General features: G+C 41.9%; 1 protein-coding gene across 1 annotated transcript in view; it reads right to left on the bottom strand.

Annotated features, from left to right (window-relative positions):
* LOC141107812 (synaptosomal-associated protein 25-like) overlaps positions 1 to 12,671 on the bottom strand; it is a 42,055-nt gene that overhangs the window by 16,121 nt on the left and 13,263 nt on the right. Inside the window, exons 3-4 of the mRNA XM_073598798.1 lie at positions 5,384 to 5,425; positions 2,639 to 2,687 (exon numbers count right to left, since the gene is read on the bottom strand). Of these exons, the coding sequence (XP_073454899.1) occupies positions 2,639 to 2,687; positions 5,384 to 5,425 (91 nt within the window). The remainder of the gene's footprint in view (positions 1 to 2,638; positions 2,688 to 5,383; positions 5,426 to 12,671) is intronic.

Genomic DNA, 12,671 nt, shown 5'->3' with positions numbered 1-12,671 from the left:
TTCAGGGATAATGGGACAGATCAAATCGATTCTGATTGGTCAGCACTGACATGTGATCCCTTTGATAAATCAGTATCACTGTGATCTGTCCTGGTGTCGCTAAGAAAAGAAGGGGAAGCAGATTGCAGCCTTCAAATCCCTAAACCTCTGTGTGGGCAGTGAAAGCTAATCATCCACAAAGTAAGTACAGTGGGGGGCGGGGGTTACTGTAGGGTGTTAGTTTATCTTTTCACTTTTTGTGAAAAGTTAAACTTGCACTTTAAATAATGGATGGATGGATAGATAGATAAGCTGATCATACATTATACAATTTTCTTATTCAATATCCTTTAGATTTACCTTCAGCTATGTAGTGCAAGGGCCTGCCTAATTGAATATAAATTGAATGTGTTAAGGTTTGACCTCCTATTATATGGTTTTGGTAAATTTAAAGGAAAATTGCACAAGAAAATTGTATAATGTATGGTAGATAGATAGATAGATAGATAGATAGATAGATAGATAGATAGATAGATAGATAGATAGATAGATAGATAGATGAATATGAGAGAGATTAGTGAAATACAGGGTTTCCATTGCTGACTTCCCTCTAGAATATTATTTTCCTGGCTGTCCCTGGCTTTAATACTTTCTTAGTCACTGCCCGGAAATAAGCATGCAGATTAAAAATCTTATCGAAGCTCGTGCTACAGGTCATATTACAAAAAAAATGTTTTTTTTAGAACAAGAAGCTCAGCAATTGCAGCCTTTGTAGCAGCATACTACAGGTTCCCTTTAATTAGCACTCTATTAAGCTTGTCCTCTTGTCTTGTATAAATTAGAGAAGGATTCCACCATGTTCATGTTTTAGAAATGAAAATGTTTTGTTGTGCAGCAGCCAAAATGTAATATTTGTTACTTTGAAAGCCAATTCAAAAATAAGTCTGAGCTGCCCTAGGTGTGAACATTGTGTAGCCACCCTGCCATATGAAGGAGTGACTAAAGTGGGGATGCAATAGCAACATAGTACATAGGATTGAAAAAGATCGAAGTCTATCAAGCTCAACGTATTCTAATGTTAACCCTGACCCCACCAATGGCAGATTAATTCTCTGAATAACTCCCTCCACTGACAACTCATAAGAATTATAGGTGGAGTTGTCATTTCTAAAAAAAAAAAACATTTGTGCTGGTGATCAAATGTAAATTTCCCTTCATCACGTACACAGTCCAAAAATCATTCTGACACGTCATCTCTGTAAGGGATATAACACATTGATGAGTTCAAGGGCCGGGCTGCTTCTAACACAAATTCCACTTGCAGTATACATTTTATATGCATAACTTACTCTACGTGCCCCTCAGGTTTACAAACCACAAATTATATAACTTCTGTTTTTAGACTGATGTGATTGAAGACTCAATTAAACAATTCAACCTAAATCGTCCATCACCGCACAGAAACCCCAGAGACCAAATCTATTGCTCATATGCCTATGGAATACTGTTAAACCTTGGTTTGAGAGCGTTTTGCAAGACAAGCTAAATTGTTTAAAATACATTTTGACTTGATATACAAGCGATGTCTTGATATACAAGTACCATCATGTCACAACTGAGTATAAAAGAGAAGAGAGGCGCCTCTAAGTGTAGCAATATGGTTCCATTTCAGCGTGCTTTCAAACAGACAGCGCCCAGGCGTCGGTGGTAAAGTGGCGCCATTTTTAGCGCCGCTTTAGCGGCGCTATTCGGGCCACTAGCGGAGCAGTTTTAACCCCGCTAGCGACTGAAAAAGGGTTAAAATCGCCCACAAAGCGCCACAAAGCGGCGCTATTGTGTTCAAGGGGCAGGAGCGGTGTATTCACCACTCCTACAGCGCTGCAAAGAAGCTACTTGCAGGACATTTTGTGACGTCCTGCCAGGGCAGCATCCCAGTGTGAAAGCACTCTGGCTTTTTTCAGGCTTTTTTCAGGTGCTTTACAGGCGCTATTTTTAGCGCTAAAGCGCCTGAAAAACGCCCCCAGTGTGAAAGGGGTCTTAGAGGTGCCTCTTTTCTCTTTTATACTCTGTAGCTCCTGCTAGATTTTGCTTCTAATCCCCTCGTGGAGGCTTCCATTTGTGATAACACACCACAAGGTGGCAGCTATGCACTCATGTGTAAAGCAAAGGTGAATTTCAAAATTAAAGCTGCATACTGGCCTTAAAAATACTGTATCCAAAGTAAATCTGCTATTATACAACCAAATCAATTAATAATTTATTGTTTAATTGATTAAATACCTGCACACTGCTATACACGCTCATGTAACAGGATCTAGGACTTGTAATTGGCTGCTGCTCAGGCGCGAGCAAGAAGGACCAGGGTGATGGGTAATAATAATAATATTATTTCATTATTTACTTTTCTTTTTTTCTGTAGGTTTGCTTTAAACCTATTTTATTCTTCCCTAATAAACATTCCATTCTACGGTTAAAATATCTCATCTTTGCAGTCTTTTGCATTGGTAATAAATATCTCCTTTTGGAAACACATATCACACCAAGTGGATAGTGAGAGCCATCAAGGGCAGGCTGAGCGTTATACGTGGATTTCATAGACGTGGGTTGTTGAGCTCTGTAGTATAGTCTCCTCCTGTTACTCTGAGGACAGTAGCCTCACCTCCTTGCTCATCCAGCATCACCAGAGTCCGAATTCCAGCATCTTTACTCTGTCAGAAAACACAGCCATAAAGAAAAAAATATATAAGTCATTTTACTCAAAATCACGATACTATAGGAGTTACAAGCTATATTACAAAAAAATAAAAATGGTAACCTAGGAAAGGATCTGGCATTACCTAGTGGTACAGGTGTATAGGCTGTTCCATGTTACACTTACCACTTCTTCTGAAATTCTAAGGGCTTACCATTTGGGGGTTGTAAAAATAGGCAACTAAGCTGCATTTTTACTGCCCCCCAACCACTCCCCCCCTTAAGCTGCAAAGACAGTGGATAGGGGACAGTGGCGGCTGGTGCTCAAAATTGGGGGGGGCGCAAACAAACTGAAAAGTACTGAAAAAAACAAAACATCAAATGCAGCCACTTGTTCCCATCAATTGCAGCCATTGTGCCCATCAAATGCAGCCACTTGTGCCCATCATATGCAGCCACTTGTGCCCATCATATGCAGCCACTTGTGCCCATCATATGCAGCCACTTGTGCCAATCATATGCAGCTACTTGTGCCCATCATATACAGCCACTTGTGCCCCATCAAATGCAACCACTTGTGCCCCATCAAATGCCGCCACTTGTGCCCATCAAATGCAGTCACTTGTGCCCCGTCATATGCAGCCACTTGTGCCCAAATTCAGCCACTTGTGCCCATCAAATGCGTCCATTTGTGCTCATCAAATGCAGCCACTTGTGCTTATCAAATGCAGCCACTTGTGCTCATCAAATGCAGCCACTTGTACCTATCATATGCTGCCACTTGTACCCATCATATGCAGCCACCTGTGCCCATCATATGCCGCCACCTGTGCCCATCATATACTGCCACTTGTGCCCATCATATGCCGCCACTTGTGCCCATCAAATGCAGCCACTTGTGCCCATCATATGCAGCCACCTGTGCCCATCATATGCCGTCACTTGTGCCCATCAAATGCAGCCACTTATGCCCATCATATGCAGCCACCAGGGCCCATCATATGCAGCCACCTGGGCCCATCATATGCAGCCACTTGTGCCCATCAAATGCCGCCACTTGTGCCCATCAAATGCGTCCATTTGTGCTTATCAAATGCAGCCGCTTGTGCTCATCAAATGCAGCCACTTGTACCTATCATATGCTGCCACTTGTACCCATCATATGCAGCCACCTGTGCCCATCATATGCAGCCACCTGTGCCCATCATATGCCGCCACCTGTGCCCATCATATACTGCCACTTGTGCCCATCATATGCCGCCACTTGTGCCCATCAAATGCAGCCACTTGTGCCCATCATATGCAGCCACCTGTGCCCATCATATGCCGTCACTTGTGGCCATCAAATGCAGCCACTTATGCCCATCATATGCAGCCACCTGGGCCCATCATATGCAGCCACCTGGGCCCATCATATGCAGCCACTTGTGCCCATCATATGCCACCACTTGTGCCCATCAAATGCCGCCACTTGTACCCCTCAAATGCAGCCACTTGTGCCCATCAAATGCAACCACTTATGCCCATCATATAGAGCCACCTGTGCCCATCAAATGCAGCCACTTGTGCCCATCAAATGCAGCCACTTGTGTCCATCATATGCAGCCACCTGTGCTCATCATATGCAGCCACTTGTGCCCATCAAATGCAGCCACTTATGCCCATCATATAGAGCCACCTGTGCCCATCAAATGCAGCCACTTGTGCCCATCAAATGCCGCCACTTGTGTCCATCATATGCCGCCTCTGTGACCCCCTGCCCGTCCACTGTCTGCCCGGCACTTACCCCATCATAGTGGCGGGTCGGGTCAGGCAGCAGGTGATTGCTGCGAGCTGTGTGGAACGGCTCTTGTGTCCTCCATGCTTGCCCCTCCTCTGTTCTTCCATTCTGCTAGGCATCCAATAGGGGCGCCTGTGCCTGATTGGCAGGGAGGCGGTTCAGTGTTAGAAACAAATATTAATTTGCTTTTCTAACACATCTGGGTGGACTGCGAGCGCAATGTTCTGCGCTCCAAGTCTACCTTTTTTTGAAGCCTATTAGAGCCTATGTCATGAATCTTTTCATTAGTCATATAGAGGGGTGGCGTGACAGAGGGAGCGGCGCCCGTGCCCCCTTAATGGACGGCCCTGATAGGGGAACACACAAATATACTGCAGCTGCAAGGTTTTGCTCCACGGCTATGGAATGAATCACGTATTACGCTATGTGAGGCCTTTTATTTAAATACGGCCCTCAGTGATGTTAGTCGACAGGTCAAAGGGAGTGCAGGAGGAAGTGTGCTCCTGTGACCCACAGGAAAGTAGGGTCAAAAAAGCTTTGGCCTTACTGCTCCACTTTTATTGCCCTGCTAGTTCCAACACTAGGGTTGTCAGATCGAATCCTTACCACGACATTACCTGCACAAAGTTTGCATGTTCTTCCTGTGTGGGTTTCCTCTGAGTACTCTGGTTTCCTCCCACACTTGAAAACAGTCTGGTGGGTTAATTTGCTCTTGTATGTGTATGTATGAATGTGAGTTAGGGACCTTAGATTGTAAGCTCCTTGGGGGCAGGGACTAATGTGAATGTACAATATAAATGTAAAGTGGTGCCTAAATTGTTGCTCTATATAAATACCTGTAATAAATAAATAAATAAATAAAATAATCTTTCCTGCAATAACATGACATCACCCGATCACCAAGTCATATTTATTGGCTATGGAGGGTCTCACCTCTTCCATCAGCTGCACCATGCGTCGAGTAACTTCCAGAGACTAAAAGAGAAAATGTTCAGGTTATTAGAGCTCTGGATCCTTCAATACAACACAAACATTTCTATCAGTGGTCTTATTCCAGGGCTATTATTTATATGTATCCCTCCGTGTGGCTCAAAGCTCTTTTTTTTTTCTTCACGCATTAAAGATGGCCAGCATGAGCTTACTGACAAAATACATGCTGATCATATAAATGTCAGTGTGAAGATCTAGGCCAGTGCTGGTCAACTTAGTGAATATAGGGGGCCTCATATGCAGCCCTTTACTTAGCATATATTTTTCTTGCATTAACACACAATAAAACTTAGGTCTTAGGTTTGTAGACACTGTCTATATTCAGGGCCACTCACTCGCACTCCTGCTACATTAGGATGAGTGACTGTGTCTCAATGGGCTTCCTGCACACAGCACCTGGAAGTTAGAGACACTGCAAAAAATGGCCCGTTCATGCTATATAGGCACCTTCACCCGTGTGAACAAAGCCTACATAAGTGAAGATCCTCAGTGAGGATTTCAACGTCTTTGTCCTAATGAGTTAGAATTTCCTTAATTTCATGTCCAGGCAGAGATACAGACTGTAATTAAAATCTCATAGAAAAACTCCCGTAACAGCAGAAGTTCTAATCCTTCCCAACCCCATCCAAAACCAAAAATACATTTTGACTGGAGCTCGGCCTTAAGTTTTGGATATATGCAATGCAAGGATTAAATGTGTCAGCTTAATGGTAGAGATGGGGTTAGAGGTCAGGGTACGTAAGGGAAAAAAATGCTGGAAAAGCACTGCTGCTTCTTTATCAAGCGATGACTCCTCAGCTGTCAGCGGGTTCCCTGCTGACAGCTGAATGTAAACAAAAGAATTGACAACTTTTAAAATTTGAGAATAAAAACAGCGTCGGGGCCCCCCCTAAACCATACCAGGTCCTTCGGGTCTGGTATAGATTTTAAAGAGAACCCCAAACCAAAATTTTAAAAAAGACAGCGTAGGGTCCCCCCCAAAATCCATACTAAACCCTTATTTGAGCCCCCCCTTCTCCTGAACCATACCAGGCTACATGACCTGAACATGGGGGGGTGCTTTGGGGTAGGGGGCCCTCTCCCAAAGCACCTTGTCCCCATGTTGATGAGGACAAGGGCCTCTTCCCCACAACCCTAGCCCGGTGGTTGTGGGGGGTGCAGGGGTGTTATTTATCAAAATCTGGAATGTGAATGAGTAGGGGTACACAGTACCCCTACTCATTCACCAAAAAAAATTGTAAAAGTGAGTAAAAACACAACAGTTTTTGACAAGTCCTTTATTTAAATTATTTTTTTTTTTTAATTGTCCCCCGGTGTAGATTTAATGTCAATCACAATGAACACCAGCCGCTGACCAGAGCCAAAAAAGACTTCCGGGTTATCCCGGCGCTTTGTGACGACATCAACCCGGTCAATGATGTCATAAGGGGAGGGAGTTACCCGGTGACATCATTGAATAGCCCTGTCCCTCAATTTATTTAGCGGCAAAAGGCCGGGTTGGCAGCCGGCAATTCGTGATTGACGTTGGACCTTCTCCATGGGAGTCAATTTTTTTTTTCTTTTTTAATAAAACACTTGTCAAAAATTGCCTCTTGTTTTTATTTACACTACTCTTTTTTTTTGGTGATTGAATAGGGGTACTATGTAACCCATACTCATTCACATGGGGAGGGCCAGGATCCAGATTCCGATAAGTACCCTGCCTGCCGACCCCCACAACCACCAGCCAGGGTTATGGGGAAGGGGCCCTTGTCCTAATCTACATGGGGACAAAATACTTTGGGGGGAGTCCCCCTACCCCAAAACACCCCCCCATGTGGAGGGCATGTGTCCTAGTATGGTTCAGGGGGGCGCTCACCCCCCCCCCCTTCCTTGCCTGCTAGTCTGCATGCTCAGATAAGGGTCTGGTATGGATTTTGTGGCGTGGGGTTCCCCTTAAAATCAAGGCCAGACTCGAAGGGCTTGTTATGGATTGAGAGAGGACCCCCATGCTGTTTTTTTTTCTCAGTTTTCATTGCCAGCAATTGTTTTGTTTACATTCAGCTGTAAAACCCATCAATGGATCACTTACAGGTCCATAAATCCCAGGTTAAGATCCCCCGCATTAAAAGGAAACTACCGTGTATTTTTAGTGAGTTGATTTTATTATTGTAACCTTTACCTAAAAGTCATTTTGATGTGGACAAGCTTGATGTCCTAAATTTCCATTACTGTACTGCAAATGATACCACTAATAGCTGTCTCTGCAAACTATAACATCACATTGAAATATTACTACAATTAAATGGGTCACCTTCAGATGTATATCTTCAAAAAATACTCATATAATAGACTATAGTTAGGCCATCTGACCTCTGTGATCTGCTTGGCAAGATCAGAGTTATTAACATCCCAGGATGGTGCCTGGACTACTTTATGGCCATCTTCTATCTTCTTCCAGCACAAGAAGAAAGGAAAGACAGATCAGACAAACAAACTGCTAAGATCTACAGAAAAGCTCAAAGAAATCACACATAGACGTGGAGGAAATATAAGATAGATGACAAAGCATCAGTTCCTTATATTCTTTTATCTTAATTCAAGAGCCAGTACTGTCTAATTGTAGGACTCCCATTTCTTTGGAAGGTGTCATGTAAGTCTATGGCCACTAGGTGACACCAGGTTTCTAGATAAGACATTCTAATTATGTACTGAATAAATTTCCCATTCACTATGATGCGTCTCCAATTATATCTCTTGACAAATGACAATAATGCAAATGAATAATTTACTACTTTGTTCAGGTTTCTAAAACACTTCATACTTGTTCAATAGTGCAGTAATGAAGACTAATTTTATTAGCATACAGATGGTTAGATAATACGTTTTGTACAAGAGGTCTTCCCCGCCTTGGACAAATATACTGTTCTGTTCTATTATTTTATCTGAAACTTTGCTCTACAATACATTTCAAAACTTCTTTATTTTTTACAAAAAAAGAACTCTAGACCAATATATATATATATATATATATATATATATATATACACACACACACACACACAGGTGCATCTCAAAAAATTTGAATATCATCAAAAACTTAATTTATTTCAGTAATTCAATTCAAAAAGTGAAACGCATCTATTTTATATAGATGCGTTACACACAGAGTGATATAGTTCAAGCATTTTTTTTTTTTTGATGATTATGGCTTACACAGCTAGTGAAAACCCAAAATTCAGTATCTCAGAAAACTAGATTATTACATAAGACCATCACAGACTGTGGAAAATGTTGCATTTCATTTGGAAATCAAGGTCCAGAGTCTGGAGGAAGAGTGGAGAGGCACAGAATCCAAGTTGCATGAGGTCCAGTGTGAAGTTTCCACAGTCAGTGGTGATTTGGGGAGCCATGTCATCTTCTGGTGTTGGTCCACTGTGTTTTATCAAGTCCAAAGTCAGCTCAGCCCTCTACCAGGAAATTCTAGAGCACTTCATGGTTGCCTCTGCTGACCAGATTTATGGAGATGCTAATTTCATTTTCCAGCAGAACTTGGCACCTGCCCACACTGGCAAAAGTATCAATACCTGGTTTAATGATCATGGTATCACTGAGCTTGATTGGCCAGCAAACTCGCCTGACCTAAACCCCATAGAGAATCTGTGGGGTATTGTCAAGAGGAAGATGAGAGACACCAGACCCAACAAAGCAGACAAGCTGAAGGCCGCTATCAAAGCAACCTGGGCTTCCATAACACCTCAGCATTGCCACAGGCTGATTGTCTCCATGCCACGCCACATTGATGCAATAATTAATGCAAAAGGAGCCCGACCAAGTATTGAGCGCATACTATACTGTACATGGACATACTTTTCAGTAAGCCAACATTTCTGTATTAAAAATCCCTTTTTTTATTGGTCTTATATAAAATTCAAATTTTCTGAGATACTTAATCTTGGGCTTTCACTAGCTGTAAACCATAATAATCAAAATTAAAAGAAAGAAATGCTAGAAATACATCACTCTGTGTGGAACGCATCTATATAAAATATACGAGTTTCACTTTTTTAATTGAATTACTGAAACAAATTAACGTGTGTGTGTGTGTGTGTGTGTGTGTGTGTGTGTGTGTGTGTGTGTGTGTATATATATATATATATATATATATATATATATATATAATTTTTTTTTTTTTCCTCACACATTGATGATAACATATACACAATCAGGCATAACTTTATGACCACTAACACCTAAATAACATTGATTATCTTGTTACGATGGCATCTGAAAGTTGGGGGGATATATTAGGCGGCAAGTAAACATGTTGTCCTTGAAGCTGTTGTGTTGAAAGCAGAAAAAAATGAGCATCGCAGTTTGTTGTGTATGGGGCTGCGTAGCAGCAGACCGGTTAGGGTGCCCATGCTGACCCATGTCCACAGCCAAAAGTGCCTACAATGGGCACGTGAGCATCAGAACTGGACCACTGGGCAATGGAAGGTGGCCTGGTCTGGTGAATCGTGTTTTCTTTTACATCATACAGATGGTCGGTGTGTGTCGTTTACCTGGGTAAGAGATGGCACCAGCATGCAGTATGGGAAGAAGGCAAGCTGACAAGGCAGTTTATGTGGATGTTACTTGACACATATCACCTGCCTAAATATTGTTGCTGACCATTTATACCCCATTATGTAAACTGTATTTCCTAAAAGCAGTGGCCCCTTTCAGCAGGATAATGTGCCCTGCCACACTGCAAAAAGATTTAAGAATGGCTTGAGGAACACAACAAAAATTTCAAGGTGTTTTCTTGGCCTCCAAATTCTCATGATCTCAATCCAATTGAGCATCTGTGGGATGTGCTGTGAAAACAAGTCAGTCCAATCCATGGATGCCCCATCTCACAACTTACAGGACTTAAAGGATCTGCTACTGATAGCTTGGTGCCAGAGACCTCAGCATACCCTCAGAGGTCTAGTGGTGTCCATGCCTCGACAGGTCAGGGCCATTTTGGCAGCAAAAGGGGACCTACTCAATTTTAATTGGGTGGTCAAAAAGTTATGGTTGATCAGTGTATATATACATACATACTGTACACATACTGTATAGTGTCAGTTTTATAAGGGAACAAAATGAAGAATCGTTCCTTCCAAACCAATCTATTAACCTTCTATGAGGAGGTGAGTTGCCATCTAGATAAAGGAAGGCCCATAGACATGGTGTATCTGGATTTTGCAAAAGCATTTGACACAGTTCCCCATAAACATTTACTGTACAAGATAAGGTCTGATGGCATGGACCATAGGGTGGGAACATGGATTGAAAACTGGCTACAAGGGCGAGTTCCGAGGGTGGTGATAAATGGCGAGTACTCAGAATGGTCAGGGGTGGGTAGTGGGGTTCCCCAGGGTTCTGTGCTGGGACCAAGCCTAATTAATTTGTTCATAAACGACCCGGAGGATGGGATAAACAGTTCAATCTCTGTATTTGCGGAAGATACTAAGCTAAGCAGGGCAATAACTTCTCCGCAGGATGTGGAAACCTTGCAAAAAGATCTGAACAAATTAATGGGGTGGGCAACTACATGGCAAATGAGGTTCAATGTAGAAAAATGTAAAATATAGCATTTGGGTGGTAAAAATATGAATGCAATCTATACACTGGGGGGAGAACCTCTGGGGGAATCTAGGATGGAAAAGGACCTGGGGGTCCTAGTAGATGATAGGCTCAGCAATGACATGCAATGACAAGCTGCTGCTAACAAAGCAAACAGAATATTGGCATGCATTAAAAAGGGGATCAACTCCAGAGATAAAATGATAATTCTCCCACTCTACAAGACTCTGGTCCGGCCGCACCTAGAGTATGCTGTCCAGTTCTGGGCACTAGTCCTCAGGAAGGATGGAAGGGTGTACTGGAAATGGAGCGAGTACAAAGAAGGGCAACAAAGCTAATAAAGGGTCTGGAGGATATTAGTTATGAAGAAAGGTTGCGAGCACTGAACTTATTCTCTCTGGAGAAGAGACGCTTGAGAGGGGATATGATTTCCTTGTCAAAAGAAGTTTATTGAGTATACAATGTTATAAAGATACATAAAGTAAGTTTACAAGGATCTATAAAGTAAGCTCATTGTTTTACAGTAGGGTTTATATAGGTAAATATCATGAAATTTCAAACATTAAACATTGGGTTCACGTAAACCTAAATTAAAGATATATATATCATTTCCTTAGTTACTTTTGTAGGTATTTAAATGATTTATACCTACTATACATATTGTTTACAAGTAGAGTGTATATAGGTCAAATAAATTCTGATAATGAGCTTTAATCGTAAGGTGGAGAAAAGGAAAGAGAAAGAAGAAAAAGGGTTGAAAGGTAGAGGTATGGTCCACAAGGTTGTCCCGCTCGTCAGTTTATTATTCTTTTTAGTTCTCTTTGAAGCCTTAGAATGGGTGTCTCTGTAAGTCATTTAATCTGTTACCATGGCAACAGGACAGAGTCATTGAAGTTTGACAGGAACTGTTGTTTTATCCAAGGATGCCAAAGTTTTTCAAATTTTGGAATTTGATTTTGATCGATGGCTACCATCTTAGCATGGGACATTGTATTATTCATTCTGTGAATTGTTTCTGCTAGTACCAATGTAGGAGATTTCCATGCTTTGGCCACTGTTTGTTTTGCAGCCGTTATTAGTTGGATCATAAGTTTGAATTGAGAGAGTGTTAACGATTCCGGTTTTGGATTAACTAAAGTTAAATATGGATCTGGTTTTATTATTTTTTTAAATATTTTAGATGCAATCACGAAGACTTCCTTCCAGAAGCTTTGGATTACTGGGCACGTCCACCATATGTGTAAATATGTGCCTATTTCTGGACATCCTCGAAAACAAAGAGCTGAGGTATTAGGTGAATATTTTGCCACTCTAGCGGGTACAAGGTACCAGCGAGTTAGGACTTTATAATTTGTCTCCAGTGCTAAGATGTTGGGTGAAGATGACTTAGATGTGAGCCATATGTTAGACCATTCCGTGTCTTCTAAAGTTCGTCCCAGGTCCTCCTCCCACCTCTGAACGTAAGAGGGTCTATTAAGATTTGCTACTCCATATAATTGATTATAAAGTGATGAAATTGTACCTTTAGCAAATGGATCTTTTGTACAGATTGATTCAAAAATGGATAATTGGGATAATGGTGTATCCCCCTTTAGGAATGGTGTATAGAAATTTTTGATTTGGAGATATCTAAATATCT

This window comes from Aquarana catesbeiana, linkage group LG09 (genome assembly GCF_042186555.1).
Source record: "Aquarana catesbeiana isolate 2022-GZ linkage group LG09, ASM4218655v1, whole genome shotgun sequence".
In the NCBI taxonomy this organism is placed as follows: Eukaryota; Metazoa; Chordata; class Amphibia; order Anura; family Ranidae; genus Aquarana; species Aquarana catesbeiana.
This window is presented reverse-complemented; position numbering and strand designations above follow the sequence as displayed.